The sequence below is a fragment of the Mandrillus leucophaeus genome, unplaced genomic scaffold (genome assembly GCF_000951045.1).
Source record: "Mandrillus leucophaeus isolate KB7577 unplaced genomic scaffold, Mleu.le_1.0 Scaffold93, whole genome shotgun sequence".
In the NCBI taxonomy this organism is placed as follows: Eukaryota; Metazoa; Chordata; class Mammalia; order Primates; family Cercopithecidae; genus Mandrillus; species Mandrillus leucophaeus.
In genome coordinates this window covers 3,927,385-3,947,674 of record NW_012110141.1, presented here as the reverse complement: position 1 = coordinate 3,947,674, position 20,290 = coordinate 3,927,385, and the positions used below count along the sequence as shown (strand labels likewise).

Genomic DNA, 20,290 nt, shown 5'->3' with positions numbered 1-20,290 from the left:
AACACTATTGATTTTTTGGAAACGACTTTCTGGCAACATGCTTCATTCACATTGTGAACAAAGTCCTGGTGATTTGCCATCTGGAGGCTTATGTTAGACATACTGAATGGCACATGTCTAGCTACATGACTTTATTTTGCTACTATCATCATTGCTTGATCTATTGTTCCACTGTCATTTAATTCACTTAGAAAATGTTTATTAAAATTTTTAAAGTATATGCTTAGCAAATATCTGTGAAATAAGAATTTCATCAATATTGCTTGAAAATCTGCATTCATGTAAGATAACAAAAACAACAGTAATAGTAATAATTATAGTAGAAGATATTTGCTTTTAAAGCACTGTTTTATGCCAGGTCTTATGCTAGGAAAATGTATATGTATTATTCCCAATATTCAGGTAGATATCACTAGCTCCCTTCCAAATGAGGATAAAGGGGTTAAGTCACATGTACAAAGACACGTATTACATTGGAATCATCATTTCTAAATTTCAAAGCCTGCTACATAACTCTGCAGGAGACACTTTGTCAACAAAAGCAAAGGATGGACTAGCACAGATGAAATGTATGTGGTTCTCAGTGATACAGGAAATGTATGTATAGGCCAGAGAGACAGCTGAAATGATTGCTGTCTTACCTGAAGATGAGCAGCTTCCCAATTGTACTGTAATGTCATCCAGGGCTACAAGCCCACAGTCCCAGAAACTCTTGCATAGGCTCATGAAAACCACCTGAAATTCATAAAAATAAAGCCATGAATTCTGTTAACTGAAAACTGGAAACTCTTAACAACCTGGGATTCACTTAGCACAGCAGACGAGAATAAGCAAACTACAAACAGCTCTTCATCATCTGTATGAACAACAGAACACAGTGGCAAGAAGAATGGTTACCATCTGCATAAAACCCTAGAATTACTTTTATTATTATTATTAATTTTGAGATGGAGTCTCGCTCTGTCGCCAAGGCTGGAGTGCAGTGGGGTGATCTCGGCTCACTGCAACCTCTGCCTACTGGGTTCAAGTGATTCTTCTGCCTGAGCCTCCTGAGGAGCTGGGATTACAGACACCCGCCACCACGCCCAGCTAATTTTTGTATTTTTAGTAGAGACGGGGTTTCACCATGTTGGCCAGGCTGGTCTCAAACTCCTGACCTCAGGTGATCTGCCCACGTTGGCCTCCCAAAGTGCTGGAATTACAGGTGTGAGCCACCACACCCAGTCTAGAATTACTTATATATTTGAGCAGAGTATAATGATACATTGTGCATACTAATACTGAAATCAGAGGCATTTCATAAAGAATTGACAGGAAGAATGAGGAAAGCAAGAAGTCAACTGCGTGACAGAGAAAAACCTGTCAGGTTTTAAACATTTTCCCCAGATAATCCACAAAGTGCATATAGACTTGATGGTTTTCTGAGCATTTTTCAAACATTTCCAGTACAAACACTATTGATTTTTTGGAAATGACTTTCTGGCAACATGCTTCATTCACATTGTGAACAAAGTCCTGGTGATTTGCCATCTGGAGGCTTATGTTCCATTTCCAAAGACAAAGATCTATGTTCCCAGTTGGTGTCACTAATAAAAGCCCTAAATGCAGTTATTTTATCAGTCCAAACATTTTTATTGTTGTGCGTGAAGGAAAAACAAATCCATACCATAAATTATTAAATCTACTGTTCCAGAGAAAGACAGAAAAGTCTTAGATTTCTTTCCATTAGGCAAATTTTAAAGGCTGCTTTTTATATATAGGATGAGCTAAGAGACCTTTTAAAAACATTTGTATTAGCTTTTCACTGTACTTGTGGTTTACAAAGCTGCTTTGAATATGTCACAACGTTTAAGTAGCACAAGCTCATTTAGTCCATGTTCAATCAATCCCTCAATTACAAATCTAATTCAAACAAAGAATGATATAACAGAAGTTAAAACCCAACTTACAAATAATGAGAACACTTGATTTTTTTAGGCTCTAGTTTAACATGTTATGTCTTAAATGTATTATTTTATCAGTAGGGTTCTTTTGCTTTTTGATGATCAGATTCATTAGAATGTAGAATTTATTTTAAAAGAAATCTAAAGATCGTGTGACAGCTTACCAGTATGCAAAATATAAAATGTCTTAATCCAAGACCTTCTGGATAATTACTAATTGTAAGATGTGTGAAGGTTTATCTGCACTGTATTCATATTGCTTTCAATTATAAAAAGGATAGTTTGGACTTGTCACAGTGTATAACTATGTGTATATACAATGTATAACTATGTATATATACAAAGAACAAAACAAAACAGGTGAAATTTTTTTCTCATTTACTTCTGTTAATTTTCTCATGTTTATAGATTCTAGAGATGATCTGAACATGTGAAATATTTTACTTGCAGAGTTTACTACTGGGAACCTATTCCCTGTTTGTAAAGCAAAGGTCTGTGTCATCAGCCCTGAATACAGTTATATTTTAGCAGCAACTTTTATTGTTATATGGGAAGGAATATTAATCCATCTCATAATTTACTGAATTAATTGTGGTGCAGAGAGAAAAGTCTTGGCTTTTTTTTTAATGGGATGTCGGGGGGTGGCTTTAAAGTCTATTTTTCACAAGTATAGTAAAAATGTACCTTTTCAAAATGAGTATGTGGTAATGAAATGGTTCACCATCTAAATCATTACCTGCATAAAACTCAAACATTTGGCATGGTAACAGATTCTAAAGAAGAGAAATATTAACATGCTTTTGTATGTTTACTATAGCATTATTTTATAGTGACCATAAAACCATACAAGCAAGCAAGCAAGCAAACACCCAAAATTTTTAAAATAGAGGAAATAAATGAACTATGGCACAATTATCTAAGAAACTGGCCACTGTCAGATCTGATAACTTGGGCATATTATTTCGTAGTACAGAAATATATTCCTCTCATAATGTTAAGTGAAAAAACTGAATAAGACAAACGAATATCTAGTTCATCTAAAAATACATAGAAAAAGCCTGGAAATTTTACCAAATTTACGACAATTATGTTAGACTCATAAAATTATAGGCATTAAACAGAATTTCCCCCTTCTTTCTATATTTATATGTGTGTGTATATGTGTGTGTATATATATATGTGTGTGTATATATATACGTGTGTGTGTGTGTGTGTGTGTGTATTTTTTTGAGGGGAATGGAGTTTTGCTCTTGTTGCCCAGGCTGGAGTGCAGTGATGCGATCTCAGCTCACCGCATCCTCCACCTCCTGGATTCAAGCAATTCTCCTGCCTCAGCCTCCCGAGTAACTGGGATTACAGGCATGTGCCACCACACCCGGCTAATTTTTGTATTTTTAGTAGAGATGGAGTTTTGCCATGTTGGCCAGGCTGGTCTCAAACACCTGACCTCAGGTGATCCGCCCACTCAGCCTCCCAAAGTGTTCGGATTATAGTCGTGAGCCACCACACCCAGCCTCTATATTTATATTTGACACAAAGAAAAAGGAATCAGGATATTTACAATTAAGATGTGGAATAATCAGTTAGTCATTATTATTTCCTAGATGATCTTGTCTATTATGATAGCCACTAGGTACATGTGTCTATTAAATTAAATTAAAAATTCATGTATTCAGTCACACAAACCACAATTGAAAATGCTCAATAGCCACATGCAGCTCATGGTTAACTGAATTGGACACAGCAGGCATGCAGCATTTCCTTATTACAGAAAGTTTTGTTGGATAGACTTCCCTGGCTCCTTTTGGATATTCCAAATACTTTGTGAATTGCCACAGTGGGTTGAAAGAAATGTTAAACATGTTTTGGACAATAGCAGGCGTCTAGGTTGTCCTACCTTAGCGCTTTTTCCACACTTAGAACATTAGCCAGACCATGTGTTGTTCTGTCTGATAAAAGATCCCCAAGTCAGCTACTGACTAGGTTCAAACGATGGCCTCAAGCCCCAAATTTGGTTGGCAGTTGTCTGTCAGTATTCCAACACACAAAAGAAACACAACCAGATCAGCCTGTTTGATCTAACACACTAGATTTTCCGCCTGGCTGTTAGTAATGCTGCTCATGTCAGCTCTTTACTGACATGAAGTTTGGGGCCGCCGTTTTACATTTTGTATGCTCCTTGAGGTGGAGAGGTTATTTTAGAGTAAGTAGTTGGTAACTAGACAAGCGGATGAGTGGGCCTGGTTGAGGCAGGACAAAGAATAAGTCAAACATCTTGTCCTGTTCTTAAGGAGTTACCCTCTGGGTCCAGTTAAGAACGTGACAAGAAGGGAATCAGTCATAGTCTAAATTATTGAAGGGATTAACCTCTTGTTTATTTATAGATCTTTCTTTAAAAACAGTGTTTATTTCATTTTAGGCAGTATTTCAAAGCAAGTGGAACATCTCTAAGACTGGAAAAAATCTTAGACAGCTTAAATGTATATTAATATATAAGAGGGTACCATACCCTCTTAAATATTAAATATATTAAATATTAAATTAAATATTAATATTAAATATAGGCATGAGCCAGCATGGCTCATGCATATAATCCCAGCACTTTGGGAGGGTGAGACAGTAGGATCACTTGAGGCCAGGAGCTCAAGATCAACCTGGGCAGCATAGAGAGGCTCCATCTCTACAAAAGAATTTTAAAAATTAGCTATGTGCACTTGTAGTCCAGCTACTTAAAAGACTGAGGCGGGAAGCTCTCTTGAACCCAGGAGTTGGAGGCTGCAGTGAACCATGATCATGCCACTGTACTCCAGCCTAGATGACAGAGTGAGACCCTGTCTCTAAAAAACAATTAATTTAAAAAAAGAGGGGGGAAGAAGATGAGGGACCAAGTAAAGTGATATCTCTTAGAAAGGTATTCCTGATTTTATGCAAATCTCTTAGAAGTTAGAGACAAATTAAATTTATGTAAATCAATGTCTCCATCTACTGAAGATCCCAGTCCTTCGGTACTGATAATGCTTTAAAATGTTTGTCTTGACAGAGAATATTCATAGCTGAAGAAATCTGCCTAGACTGACTGGAAACACAAACAGGCAGTGAATGGAGAGCTGTAAAAACATATTTGCAAAGAAATAATTTTAAGTACAGTCAAGGAAGGATCAACAATATTACTCAACTTACTCTCTACTGTACTAAAAATACATAGTATACATGCTTTTAAAAATCCACAACAGAGTATTGCTACCTCAGCACTACTGACGTTTTGGGCCAGATAATTCTGTTATGGAGGACTGCCCTATGCATTGTAGGATGTTTAGCAGCAACTGTAACCTCTGCTCATTAAATGCCAGCATCACTGCCAAGTTGTGACAATCAAAAACTTCTTCAGACATTGCCAGATGTCCACTGGGGGAAAAAATCTCCCTGAGAACCACTGGTCAAGAATAGTAGAAAACTGTTGTGTGGATTATAAAACCTCACTTACTAAATTCCTGTCATGTGCAGTCCTTGTGCTAGGCACTTTCAGAGCTGGATTTTGTTGTTGTTGTTGTTGTTTTTCAGACAGACTCTCACTCTGTGCCCAGGCTGGAGTGCAGTGGTGTGATCCTAGCTCACTGCAACCCCAACCTCCTGGGCTCAAGTGATCCCCCTGCTTCAACCTCCCAAATAGTTGGGACTACAGGCATGCACCACCATACCCAGTTCATTTTTGTATTTTTGTAGAGACAGGGTTTCACCTTGTTGCCCAGGCTGGTCTTGAACTCCTGGGCTCAAGCGATCTGCCTGTCTTGGCCTCTCAGAGTGCTGGGATTACAGGATAAGTCATTGTGACCAGATCTGTTACCTAATTTTTGGATTCACTGTCAATTTCAACCTATTTATTCTCTCCACTCAGACCAAGACTGTTCTAAAAATGGACTAGATTTTGTTTTCTCTTCCTCTACACATCACCAGGTGGTTGTTCTAACAAGCAATGAAATATGGGCCAGGTGCAGGGGCTCACGCCTATAGTCCCAGCACTTTGGGAGGCCAAGGCAGGCAGATCACTTGAGGTCAGGGGTTTGAAACCAGCCTGACCAACATGGTGAAACCCTGTCTCTGCATAAATACAAAAATTAGCTGGGCATGGTGGCTCATGCCTGTAGTCCCAGCTACTCAGGAGGCTGAGGCAGGAGAGTCGCTTGAACCCAGGAGGCAGAGGTTGCAGTGAGCCAGGATGGTTGAGCAAGACACTGTCTCAAAAAAAAAAAAAGAAAGAAAAAGAAAAAATGAAAGAAATATCCTCAAGCCCTGGAAACAAAAGGTAAAGGAGCAGAAACGCAAGGCAGATGGACTAATACCCAAACTGAATAATCATCCCCTGGATTATCAAGGATTTATTGTTCCAATTTCCTGCTTTAGAAAACTGTAATTATTAAAGGACAATAGAATCTCCTCTTTATTTTCATCTTTCTCCCTTTCAAAAAAACAATGATCTGCTCTCTAGAAACAACATAATGACAGGCAGCAGAACCTAAAAGGTCACTGAGCAAATGCTCCTCATAGTATATAATTTTAAGTCTCTTCCAAAGTTTGTTTTTTTTTGAGAAGGTGGTTGATTAGGTTTGCTGTGTGCAAACCCAGCTACTAGGTTATTAGTCAAAGGGCCCAGACTGCCCCTAGGCCTGTCAAAGTCCGTAAAAGTTTCTGATTAAAGTACCCACGAGTTCAGGTGCCGTGGCTCATGCCTGTAATCCCAACACTTTGGGAGGCCGAGGCAGGCAGATTGCTGCCAGTTCGAGGCCAGCCTGAGCATCATGGCAAAACCCCCTCTCTACTAAAAGTACAAAAAATTAGTTGGGCAGGTGGCACACACCTGTAGTTCCAGTGACTCAGGAGGCTGAGGTGGCAGGATCACCTCGGCCCGGGAGGTTGAAGCTGCAGTGAGTTGTGATCACACCACTGCACTCCAGCCTGGGTGACAGATTGAAATCCTATCTTATAAAAAAAAAAAAAAGTACCTGGGAAAGAAAAAGTAGAGAATCAGATATGTCAGGAATTCATGTTCTCAAACCAAATCAAGATAGGTTTTAAAATAATCAAGGTTATTGCTTTTCACTTTGTGAGATGTTATAGTTTAAAAACTACCAAATATAATGAATAGAATTTTGCCAGGAGGAGGAAATAAATTTTGTTGGGTGCTATGAAATCAAATCAAATCAAATCTTTGTTTTGTAGTTCAAAAGGATTGTTTGTGTTAAAGAACTAAACCCTGGCTGTATTAAATGTTTTTTCACTGCCTTTTAGAGTGGATTCCATGGCCTGCTTGATAGACATGGTAGGCCAGGTTGTTGGGTTCATCCACCATCTACTTTACCAATTGAATGGCCCCATTTAGGCCTATAATTAGCATGTAAATGATAGCTTCCAGAAATTGCCTTCTATATTTGGATAGAAACATTTCAGTCCTGTGCCAACAATATCATAACTTACCCGTGTTCACAAAATGAACCTAGTTAAGTTCTTGTTGTAAGTGGTAGACCTCAACAATTTCCCAGATGGTTTGATTTTGAGTTAAATTTAACTTTTCTTCTGATGAGGTTAAAATCTTTTGAAATCGTTTGCACAGATAAATTTGGTTATGACAGCTACAGAGTTGGTGGCATAATTATTCACAAAATTACTATAATCCAGTCAGTGAAATTCCAGAGCCCTTCATTAAGATGCTATTGACACATCTGTAAGATATACTATACGATGTAATTGCATTCATTTAACTGTTTGACAATAAGTCGTAATAGAGTTTTTAAAAAATTTCAATATTGAGATACTTGGCAAAATGGATGAAATTATTACAAATCCCTCAAGACAGGCTAAGTGAAGCTTTGTCTAGAAAAGTAAGTGTGAGGTTTTAGCATTCTTAGAACCCAGCACTGTTTTGAGAAATAGTTGCTAAATTGCAAAAGCATGCCTGCTGCAGATACTATATTTGGTCTTCATCTCCCACAAAAGGCAGAGTGGCCATGTGTTTTTAAATAAGTTTTTAGCTGACCAATACTTTTTTTCTTAAAGGACCCATCTGGTTAGTTTTTTCTTTTTTAAAAGACCCATCTGATTTAATTCAACTTCTGGCTTTCACAAGCAGCAGAGATCAAGCAGCTTCCAGCTTTTCCCAGTGTGAAAGTCTTTCTGCTCCCAGGAGCCTTCAGGGCAGGGCTGGGGACCACCCTGTGATAGCATACAGGCCTGCAGCTGAACTTTTTCATTGCTATCTGGATGGTAAACATCCAAATCTCTCGACTCAAAGATTTCTGAAATCTGCTTTATTTTCTGATCTTTAGGCCACTGTAAGGGGAGGGGAGGTTCCAAAAGGGACCACAGAATCAGCCATTTTTAAGAATGAAGAACAGGCCCAGAGAGCCTGTGATAGCAGCTCACACAACAGCCAGTTGCAGACTCAGGTATGAAACATTACGCCCCTTCCAGATCCCTGATAGAATGTATTTCATTATACAGCCCCCTTATTTTCCCTATTTTGCTTGAGGTATCTTAAAATATGATTCTGAGAGACATGATGCCACTCCCTAATTAATAGCATGGGACCAAACATTTCTTTGACCTGTGTTTACAACCAGCTTTCTGTCATTTTGCCTTACATTTGTTGATAGAGTATTTTGGTAACTCAGCACGGGAGCCTGACTCTTATATAGATTGGGGCTGATTTTCAGAACTAGCTAATGTCGAACCAGCCATAGTATCTCCTTCTCTCCACAGCAGCTCTTCCTTCACCTCAGACATCACTGCCCTGCTCTGTACTGAAAATGTAGGCCCCCAAAAAAGAATGCTCACAGCTTCCCTGACATCCACATCTACACCCTCATCTTCACTTGTACCCATTTTCACTTCCCTCCCTTGTTTTGAGAGCAAAGTCTGTCTGATTACAAAGTTCATGTTCTTTTCATGGTGGGACAGAGAAGACTATTCCTACACAATTAATGTCGAAGATGCAAGTGGAAAGTAAATGAGAAAAGCCTCTGAAAAAAATGAATATTAGACAAAGCTAAGAGACATTTTTAATGTTTTAGTCTCTAATTCCACACCCTAATAATGAAGACATTATTATATTTCATTACCCCATAAAGCTTTCATTATCACTGAAGGAAAATAGGTGCAAATGCCTTCCTGATTTTTACATGTACTCCTCAAGAGGGCAGGTGACCGTCTGGTGACCTGGTTTTTTTTTTTTTTTTTGAGACAGAGTCTCACTCTATTGCCTGGGCTAGAGTGCAGTGGCACAATCACAGCTCATTGCAACCTGCCCCTGCTGGATTCAAGGGATTCTCATGTCTCAGCCTCCTGAGTAGCTGGGATTACAGGCATGCACCACCACGCCTGGCTAATTTTTTTACTTTTAGTAGGGACAGGGTCCCACCATGTTGGCCAGCCTGGTCTTGAACTCCTGGCCTCAAGTGATCTGTCTGCCTCACCTTCCCAAAGTGCTGGGATTACAGGTGTGAGTCACTGTACCTGGCCAGTCTGGTGATTTCTAATAGGTCTCCAGGCTGCCTGTGATTTTGTGTAAAAAAAATCAGTGCTGGGGTAAACATACAATGTGATTTCTCTCTGGCCCACCTCCCATAGGGAGTTCCCCTGGTCAAACACTTCCCTGACCAATGTAATGTAATAAAATGTAAAGACCAATTTAATTGTCATGTCCAAGGATAGACATTATAATTGGAGTCATTGTTGTGGCTTACTTGGATGGAGTTACAAAAAGGTCAGTCCTACCAGAAGATAGATTTATAGAATGCAATTCACAAACAGCAGAAAAGGAAGAATCTAGGTCTTCCTCTTGCCTCTCAAGGGCTCACTCTGCTCTAGATGAACCCCTCCTGAGCCTGAAGAAGACAGCAGGCACTTTTAGCAATCCTCTGCTAATAAGAATGCTGACTTTGCCCTACCCACCTCTGAGACAGAGAGACAATTAGCCTGATTTTCATTGATTCCCAAGCCAAAGTGTAGATCCATGAGGTGAAGAAGAGCTGCAGTTTAAAGCTTACATAACTCTTACCCATTTTTAACCTGTGCCACACTTATTTAACCAACTCCTAATAACAGACAATATGGTAGTTTCCACTTCCTCAGTATTACAAATATTACTGGAATAAATGATGATAGCTAAATCTTTGTGCATAACCATGATTATTTCCTTATGATAAATCCCTAGATGTAGAATTGTTATGTCATAAAGTATGCATGTTTGAGTGCTTTCTTTTTGATTCATGTAATTAAATTTTTATTAAAACATTGTGCCAATTTACCCTCATGTAAGAGCACATGATAATCCTTATTTCCTTGCATCCTCACCTTTCCAGGGTAATGTTATGTGTGTGTGCGTGCATTATGCATGCACACATACATGTTTATATATATACATTTAGTCATACACTGCATAATGACATTTCAGTCAATGATGGACTGCATGTACAATGGTAGTTCCATAAGACTATACTGCCATATTTTTACTGTACTTTTCTCTCTTTAGATATGTTTAGGTACACAAATACTTACTATTGTGTTGTAACTCTTGACAGTATTTAATACAATAACATGCTGTATGAGTTTACAACCCAGGAGCAATAGGCTATACCATACAGTCTAGGTGTGTAGTAGGCTATACCATCTAGGTTTGTATAAATATTATATGATGGCCTCTGAAGGACAAAATTGCCTAACAAACACATTTCTTGGAATGTATCCCTGTCATTAAGTGATACATGACTGTATATACATGTATATGTACATTTGAATGTATTTATTCAATTATCAATTAAAAAATTTGTCACTTTAGACTAGAAAACATTAGTATGTATATATACATATATATTACATATATTGAAAAATAAATCTTTCACTTAGACCAGAAAACATTTATATGTACATATGTACATATTATATATATTTAAAAGTAAATCTTTCACTTTAGACCCAAATATATATATGTATATATAAAAATGGGTATATATATTTATACATGCATCTAAAGTGAAAGATTTATTTTTTAATTAATAAATTGAACAATACAAACAGTATACAGTATAAATACAGCAATTAATATAAACATCACACTCCAGGGTATTATGTTTTTGAAATATTTTGATAGACAAATGTATTCTTTCATTACTTTTAAGATTTCTTTTGCTGGGTGTGGTGGCTGATGCTTGTAAAGCACTTTGGGAGGCCATACATGAGTGGATCACTTGAGCCCAGGGGTTTGAGACAAGCTGGGTAATAGTGAGACCCCATTTCTACAAAAAATGCAAAAATTAGCTGTACATGATGGTGCACACCTGTAGTTCCAGCTACTTGGGAGGCTGAGGTGGAGGATCACCTGACCTTGCGGAGGTCAAGGTTGCAGTGAACTATATGATCACACCACTGCACTCCAGCTGGGGTGACAGAGTAAGACCCTGTCTAAAAACATAATGTCTTTTATTATAATGAGGTTGGATATATTTGTGCATTTATTTTCTGGTTATATTTCTTTTTTTCTGATTTGCCTGTATATATCCTATCCATTTTCCTATTGCTTAGTTTACCTTTTGCTTATGAATTTATTAGATTTATATATTTATTTTAAATGTATTAAGACTTTGTTGCATATGTTGCAACCTTTTTTTTCCCCCTCTGGCTTGACATTTGCCTTTCAGATTTGTTTATGTGGCATTCCTCATTTGAAGAATAAAGCAGAACCAAATGTATTGGTTTGAAGATTGAGATGAAATGGGAGGGCCACAAAAAAGTGATTTCTCTTTGAGCATTGTATAGATACACATGTAACCTGATACTACACAAAAAGTAAAAGCTCATGGACTGTCAGTGATGTGGTGGGATATGCCAGAGGGAAGTGATTTGTGGACTCACTGAAGAGAGACTTCTACTAGAAGTAAGTGCTAAACAGATAGTGCAGAAAATATCCAGAGAAAGATATGAAAGAGAAGGAGGGAAAGGTAGGGGTATCTATGCAAAAGGAAATAAGGTATGTTTCCTCTGGTGAAATTAGAGAGTCTTTATTAATGTATGAATTGTCAATTTCTAATTGCGTGAGTTAAGCTTGTAGCTCTAGAGGCCAGCAAATACTTATTTGTTCTGTGAGCTCAGAAAACCAGAGGATCCCCAGAACTCAGTGTGAGCATCAAAAAATAATGTGGCATCACCCAGAATTTAGGAAAATATTTCTTTAAAATGCAGTGATTGTAAGTCTGTGAAATATTCACAAGATAGAAGTTTGGAAGTGGAGAAGGGAAGTGGTATTTTCAGGTTCATAAACAAACTTTGGAATAAATGTTTGCCTAATTAAGCTTATTAGTAAAACTATAGGGAAAGAATGCCTGGTCTGTCTTTTCAGATGTCTCCATATTGCTGTGAGAACAAATTGCTGATCCAACAATGTTCCATGAAATTACTCAGAAAAGTCATGAAAGAATGGACTGACATAAACACTATGTTCGTGTAAACTATGTGTCAGCAACTACCAGTTGTGCTAATCTATCTTGCCAGTAATTTTTTCATAAGTTGGCATGAAACACAGAAGGTCTCAACAAATAACTGAAAGAAAATGAAACAGAAGGAAAACGAGAATATCTCAGCCTGCCTTACTCATATTTAAAGCAATGTAGAATTCTTGTACTCATAAATGATGCTGAGTTTAGCTTGAAAAACTCAAGAGTAGGTTCCTTTTCCATACTTAGCTCCTTTATTCTTTGACATGAAAACTTATTCCACTTGACAGTATAATTTTCCTTGTTCTGGTACAAAGCCATCTTTTTGTGCTCTATAATGTGTTGATTATCTTGTCAGCAATTAATGGCCTTTCTATTTCTACTTTGCTCTCAGCTGCTCTGCTTTAATAATGCTGGGACATTAATATCCTGAAGCAGTTCTCTTCCAGTGTTCCCAGACATCATGAAATGTGATAGGAAATTCACCTTCTCTCGTGAATCTTGTCTACACATTGGTTTTCTGCTTCCTTAATCTCTTTATAGCAGGGTGTCTTGCTGTTAAATAGCCAACTATTTATAAATCTCTACAGAAACTTTCTAGACTTGCTCTTCTATTTGAGTGAACTTCTAGGGCTGCCTTTAAAACTTCAGAACCCTAGGTATTTTACATGTAGTCATATTTTCATTCTGTAAGGGCACAGTTAAAAAGATTTTAAAAGTGGAAATTTGAATCAAAGACTTAAATTTCAACTTTTTTTTCCTAAAAGGGAAAAATTTTTGTAAGAGAAAATGAAGGAATAGAGAAAATTACCAGCAAGGACTGTGTTGCACAATATTAAAACACAGTTTCTGCTATTAAGATGCCAAAAATATAACAGGAAGTAGAAGAGACCTAGAGGTCATTTTGAAACATGTCGTCGTTTCATATAAAGGTGACATGACATTCTGATTTACATAGTAAATGCTAGAGTCAGGCCAACTCTTTATATTCCTGAACTAGAGCTCCTTCATTACACAAATACCATTCAAACAAGTAAAACCCAAGTCAATGACTTATAAAAGATTCAAAGAGGAAGAAGCATTTGAGGTGGTCATTGAGAGAAGCATAGGACTTCCTTGGGTATGTATAATGATTTCTGCAACAAGATCAATGAGATATACTTTGCGGTTGATAAATGCTGAGGGAGCATTGGAGGAGGAAGGCAGAGGGCAGAAGACAAGGATTTGAGGAATGAGAAGCCACACTGGAGTGAAGACAATAATTGAAGATACATCTTTCCAGAAGTTTGGAGGCCGAGGAATGGTAGGGATTGGCAGCTTAAATGGGTACTGAGATGAAAGGAAGGTTTATTGTTCATTTGTGTCAAATGCAGGAGACTAACATATATTGGCAGTATGCAAAGGACTAATGGAGATTGAAGATTTACGAGAGAGGGAATAATTTATGAAATAAGTTCCCAGAGGAGGCAGGAAGGTGAGATCAAATTCCTAGATGGGCAGGTTGGTTTTGATGAAGAGCAAGGATAATACTTTCTTTGTCAGATTGATCAGGAGATGAAGAGAGGCAGGTGAAGATTCAGAGAGGAACAGAACCGAAGGAGCTTGTGTTGGATGCCTTTATCCTTTGGGAGATGAACCCATGAGATCACATGCTAAGAATGAGGCAGGGAGGGTCAAGTTGGAAATTTGTGAGTGAAAATAGATCTGAACATCTGGGATGGGGGATGAGGAAAAGTCAACGAGAGATGAGATGCATAAAAGGCTTTCCCAGCAGAATGGAGGGGACAGTGGAGATTAGTCTTATTTTCTCCAGCTGTGCTGAGAAGACTGGGGTAAAGATGAAAGCTACCCTGGGTTTCCAGGCATTAGGAAGACCAAGGTGGAGAAGCCAGGAAGACCTGCAGGTGGGGAGGGTATGACATGGAAGCAACTGCATCATTGACCATAATCACAGAATGGAGGCTGGATAAGCTGTGTTGTGGGGCAGGGAAAGGATCAGGGGATTTGCATGGGGGCTGGTAAAACTTGATTTAAGTTCTTGGAAATAGGTAAAGGCACAATGTAAGAATGGGAAGCTGTTTCAAAGGGAAAAGTCACAGCTCTTGGTTTTAGTAAATATCATCATAAAAAGCTCCAAAAGAGGCCAAGCATGGTGGCTCGTGCCTGTAATCCCAGCACTTTGGGAGGCTGAGGTGGGAGGACAGCTTGAGGTCAGGAGTTTGAGACCAGCCTGAGCTACTTAGTGAGATCCTGTCTCTGCAAAAAATGAAAAATAAATTAGCTGGGTCTGTACCTAAGCTACTTGGGAAGCTAAGGTGGGAGGACTGCTTGAGCCCAGGAGGTGGAGGCTGCAGTGAACCATGATCGTGCCACTGCACTCCAATCTGAGCAACAGACATGCTCCAACCTGAGCAACAGAGACCCTGTCTGGAAAAAAAAAAAAAATATATATACACACACACACACACACACACACACACACACACACACACTCCAAATCAGACTCAGCATATACATGTCCATAAATGTGCTAATACTCACTCTAGCCAGGTAGTCCTGGTTTTAAGTATTCACACTAAAATCCCTTGTAGGCCAAATTGCTCAGGTGCTATGCTATAATAGATTACAGTTTATCTTATCCAAAGGCAGAAACATTTAATCTTCCTTTTTCCTTTGATGGAATTATGTTCTTCCTTACCATCAACACCTATTCATTCATAGTACAGTTTTCTGTCTTAACTATTATTGGGTTACTAACAGGAGAACCCACTCTGTTCCAGAAATTGCATTGACATTAGGAATTAAGAAAAAAAAAAACATGGAGCCGTATTCTCCAGAAGCTTACATCTAAGGAGATAGGTAAGTAGACAATTTCAACATAATGCATTAAGTGCTATGAGAGTAGTATGATGGTGATAGGTGCTATACAAGACAAAGGTTCTAGGTTAATTGCTTTGATAAAACTGCCACCCTTTAACAAGGTTAAACTGGATTCTTTAATGTAGACCTTATTGAGAGTTTCTAATATGTTACTGTGCTTTGTGAATCTTCGTGTGTGGAGTAGAGATCCAGTCTGCCAAGTTCTGCAAACTCATCTGACAACAGAACTCTTTTTCAATGAAATATCTCAAGGGATTTGTGCTCCATGGGACAGAAGATGAGAAGGGCTGACACAAGATTCTCACCTAGTGAAAAAAAAGTATGTATTTATATTTTTAAAAACTGGTTGGATGGGGGCTTTCTCTCAAATACGTAAATGACTTTTGAAGTTTTTTTTTTTTAGTCCTATGGCAGAGTAAAGATACAGACTTAAAAGGATTTACCATGAAGATTTTAATGACTGCTGGGCTGATTATTAAGCCTGATCCCAGTGAAATGGAATACCTTTAGTCATTTTCATTTTTGGACTGTTTAACAATTTTTCTCCAAAAGAAATGTTTAATGAATACAATATCACGTTCCTCTCAGTGCTTCTAATTAACAGACCACTGAAAGATCTTTGTTAAAGGAAAGGCTAGCTTCAGGCCAGAAGGCATTGCAGGATCTAATATGTATGCTACCATGGGTGACCAAGTGTAAAGATAAACTAAGGATTTGAATATATAAGGGCTAATGTTTGCGTCCATTGTTATGGAATTTCTGATGATCACTCTCTAGTCTTTCCTAATATTTGGCCTTTAGGAAAAGTGTTTTGGACTGAATTGTTCTCTCTCCTCATTATCCTCCTTAATGTGTGAAAGTCTCACCTGCTCTCTATTTCATAAAGAGGAAAAACAGATCCAGAGGACCATTTCATGATTCATCCTTTTTCAAAATGTTTCTTAAAACATTAAATAAAGTTTTGTTATTGTAAGCTGTTTATAATTGTATAAAAGCAGCCATTTCTTTAAGAAAGTCTCATCTTGTTAAAATAAAGGTTTAACTCTGACCTGATTTTTAGTTTAAAGAAGTTCACAGCAAAAATCAGGGTATAGAATTATCCATGTATTAAAGAGATGTTGTCTATAAAACCTTATGAGGATCAGGACTAAGAAAAAAGCATTCATTAGTCTTTCTCTCTCTGCTCAGCTAGATTTAATAAATGATATGTGTGGGTACTATGCTAAAAACTTTATATGATGCATTGTCTTTGGTCTTTACCATATAGTATGGATATATGGGTATACTCCTGGTATACCCATTTTACACATGAAAGAAAAGTAAGGCTCAGAAAGGTTACATAACTAGCTCAAACTGTAATGCCGTAAGTGCCAGTGAACCCACAGCCAAGTGTCTTATGCATTATGCTACATTTTCCTCTAACCCACAGCTTTCCTTTGTCTATGTTAAAGCACCTTGAATTTTGACCCCTCCTAGGAGCCAAAGTTATTTCTAAACTAAAACACCAGGAGGTTAAAAATAAAGTCTAAATTTTTTTCAGGAATCCTGAGAGTTAGGGCTGGACTTCCCTTCTCACCTGATCCTATACTTTTGATGTTAGCCAGGCAAGGGCTAGGAGGCTTTTTACACTAGGCTTAGTGTAAAAAGCATCAATTCTAGAGTCAAAAAGACTTGGATCTGCTTCTCAGTTTAGCCACTTAATAGCTGTGTAATGTTGAACAATGTCCTTAATTTTCTGCCTGAGCGTTCCTCATCTGTTAAATGGTGCTGGACTGCTTTCCTTCCTAGAGAGCTGTGGCATCAAATGAAGTGCTGGAGAGTGCTCAACAACAGCCTGTTGTTGGCAGCTGTGATGATATTACACAGAATCTGTCTAAAAGGCTACTTTGCTAGAATGGTCTAAGGGAAACTCTTAGCATTGCTTCATCCCTATAGTTTGTGCCAAAGATTAAACTACCCAGGGAAGATAGCAAGGGGTTATTAATAATCAGCCCATTGTCCTTAAAACAGGTTGGGTAAATGCAAATAGGAGAAAGCAAGGTAAAGCAACATCCAGAGTGGGAGGCCATCAGAAAGGCACAGGGGAGGCAGAAGGCAGCCATCAAGAGTGAGGGAAATAAGGGGAGAAAAGCTGAATGGCTGGACTTCTTTACAGTTCTGCATGGGCTGCTGCTCACTCACCTCTGCTCTGGTCCCGTGTGACAACTCACTGAGAGGTGGAAATAATGTTCATGAAAATAGGTCCTGTCTTTGAGTTGGGCCCTGAAGAATCACACCTGACGTGCTTTAGAAATGGGTTCAGAGGTCACAAAGCATAGGCAGGCGACACATGTGTGCCAGGCTCTTAGTTTAGGCATTCGTTTCTACTAGATCATCTGGGAGACCTTGAGCTAGACTGCATTCTAAAATGTCAAGGACATTGAAAAGAAATACTTTACTTCCCTCACAGGAGTATTGTGAGAATTAAATAACAAAAGGTACCTACACCCCAAGGCAGGCTTGAGGAACCTCATTTTCTCCAGGTGCACAAGAACAGGCCTTCCCCAAGATTGGAGAGAGATCTTGGCCACCCAAAGATACCCCGCACTAAAAGGCAGGCTTCAGAGTTGACTAGACCATGATTCAGACCCCAGCTCTGCCACTTCCCAACCTTAGAAAGTCTACTCATTCATTCTTTTATTCATTCATTGACCACATAGGTACCAAATAAAATGTATTGAACAGAATTTTACTCATGACCTACTTTGCACCAGGGCACAGTGCTAGATGCTGTGGATACAGAGATGAACAAGACCGACAAGGTCCCTGTCCTCATGAATGCTATATCTTCACAGGAAAAGAGATGAACAATGAACAAGTAACAAACAAATGAGATAATTTCAGGTTGGGATAAATGTTATACACAAAATAAACTGGGCAAACTAATGAGGAGTAATCTGAGTATGAAGAAAGTGGTTATAAACTGCGCGGCGGTCAGGAATGTTCCTTTCTGAGAGGAAGCACTTGACCTGGGATAGAAGCGTGGGAGCCAGCTTGATATGGGAATGGCTGGGGAAGGAGGCACCCCCTGTGCAGAGCACTGGCCCTGGGCCAGGAAAGGCCTTGGGACTCAAGGAACAGAGAGAAGGCCCACGTGATTATGTGGACTCTGGGACTCTGATTGTGGCAGAATGAAAGCAGATGAAGCCAGCAAAGTGGGGAGTGATCCAACTGTGCAGGACCTCAAAAACCACAGTGTGGGATGAAGTTTTACTCGGAAGGCCATAGAACAGTTACACACAGGGGAGGGCCAAGATTTGATTTCCATTTCAAAGAAATGATTCTGGCTGCTGCATCTCTCTCTCTGGAGTATAGAGAGAGTAAGGTGGAAGAGAAGATCCAGCTACAAAGATATTGAAGTCGTTTAAGAAATGATGGCAGCTTAGACTAGGGTGGTGGCTGGAGAGAGAGAAGTGGACATGTTTGAGATGAATTTTAGGGGTGTCACTGAAGGGTTTCATCTGGAATTTGGGGAAGAGTGGCAATGAAACAGGAGGAATCAAACTATTTAAATTTCCTGAAACTTCAGTTTCTTCCCCTAAATTTGATGTTATTGTAGCGTATTAAGGACTAAACAAGAGAGCATGTGCTGCCCAGCACAAAGTAGGTACTTGATAAACGGCCAGCTTGTCCCTTGTTCTGACCCAGGTTGAACTCTGAACCTTCTAGAAGTTCCAGCAAGTTCATTTCAGGACTCAGTCATTAGAAATTCCAACTATTAAAAAATGTATGCTAAGCTCAATAGGTTCAGAAAAATCTCTTAAACTGTCATCAGTTTGGAAGTAAAGTCGATACTGAGTTATTAAACCATCCAGAACAGCCAATATGAAGCTTCCAGACAGACTGTAACAGCTGGCAAGTGTTGGCCGTATGCTTATTTGGATGCTCTGTGACTTAAAACTCCTTTCTCAATGGCAAGAATTTTTGGAGAAACATGTACTCTCTGTGGACAGAAACCACATGTGGAAAACAATAGCTTAGGTTTGGGTGTCATAACTCTGGAAAACTCTTGATCTCTGAAGCTTTGACAGGGGTGAGTCACTCACAGTGAAAAAGCTACCTAGGGGCAGGAAGACCATTCATCTAACTCTGTTCCTACCCAGCTGTATGGTCACAGGAACATCTCCCAGCACTTCAGGGAGGGGGACCTGGGCAGGGACACTACACAGACATATCCTTGCACAGGCATTGGCTACCACAGAATCTGCTGGGCTACCATGCCTGGTTTCAGTGCAACTCAGCTGCATATGAGCCTGAAACGCACGGTCTTTCTTATTGCTCTCTTCTTTTCTGCTTTTATTGTAGTTATTCAGAGCAATTGTTCTCTATGTTGGATGTTACAATACCCTGGTGCACTTTATAAAATACTGATTCCCAGGCCCCACACCAAAAGATTCTGACCTAATCAGTATAGTAGATGCACCACCCAACTGATCCTTCAGGAATGAAGGGCTTATTTTCCCAGTTGCTGAAAGTGTAGCCAGTGGACAGCACTCGACTTGTTAGTCATCTGTGGAAAGTTGCCGGGCATTTCAAGGCAATACCCTCTCCTGAGGTAGCCAGCATCCAATGACCAATCAATATGGGACTGTAAAGACAACATTGCTCAACCCAGGACAACTCTGAAAGGCCATACCAGTTTCAGAGCTCCCTGTAGGTCAGCTGAAGCCTTCCTTGAGAACGCACTGCAACCTGACAGCTTCTCCTGCCTGATCGCCTGATCCTGCTTCCTTTCCTTCCCTTCCTTCAGTGGTGATCCCAAGAGCAAACCTCATAAACTTCCTGCAAATAAGTCTCCATCTCAGGGTCTACTTTCCTTGGTTTGGGGTAATACTTGGACATCAGCATTATAAAGCTCCAGAGGTGATTTTTTTTTTTTTTTTTTGAGATGGAGTCTCGCTCTGTCACCCAGGCAGGAGTACAAATCTTGGCTCACTGAAACCTCTG

General features: G+C 39.1%; 1 protein-coding gene across 2 annotated transcripts in view; it reads right to left on the bottom strand.

Annotated features, from left to right (window-relative positions):
- Positions 1–20,290, bottom strand: part of MAMDC2 (MAM domain containing 2) — a 174,184-nt gene that overhangs the window by 49,474 nt on the left and 104,420 nt on the right. For both annotated transcript variants that reach the window (XR_001004910.1, XM_011970153.1), the window contains exon 10: positions 642–735. Coding sequence is in view for 1 of the 2 variants with exons in the window: in XM_011970153.1 (XP_011825543.1) it covers positions 642–735 (94 nt within the window). In the remaining variant the exon portion in view is untranslated. The remainder of the gene's footprint in view (positions 1–641; positions 736–20,290) is intronic.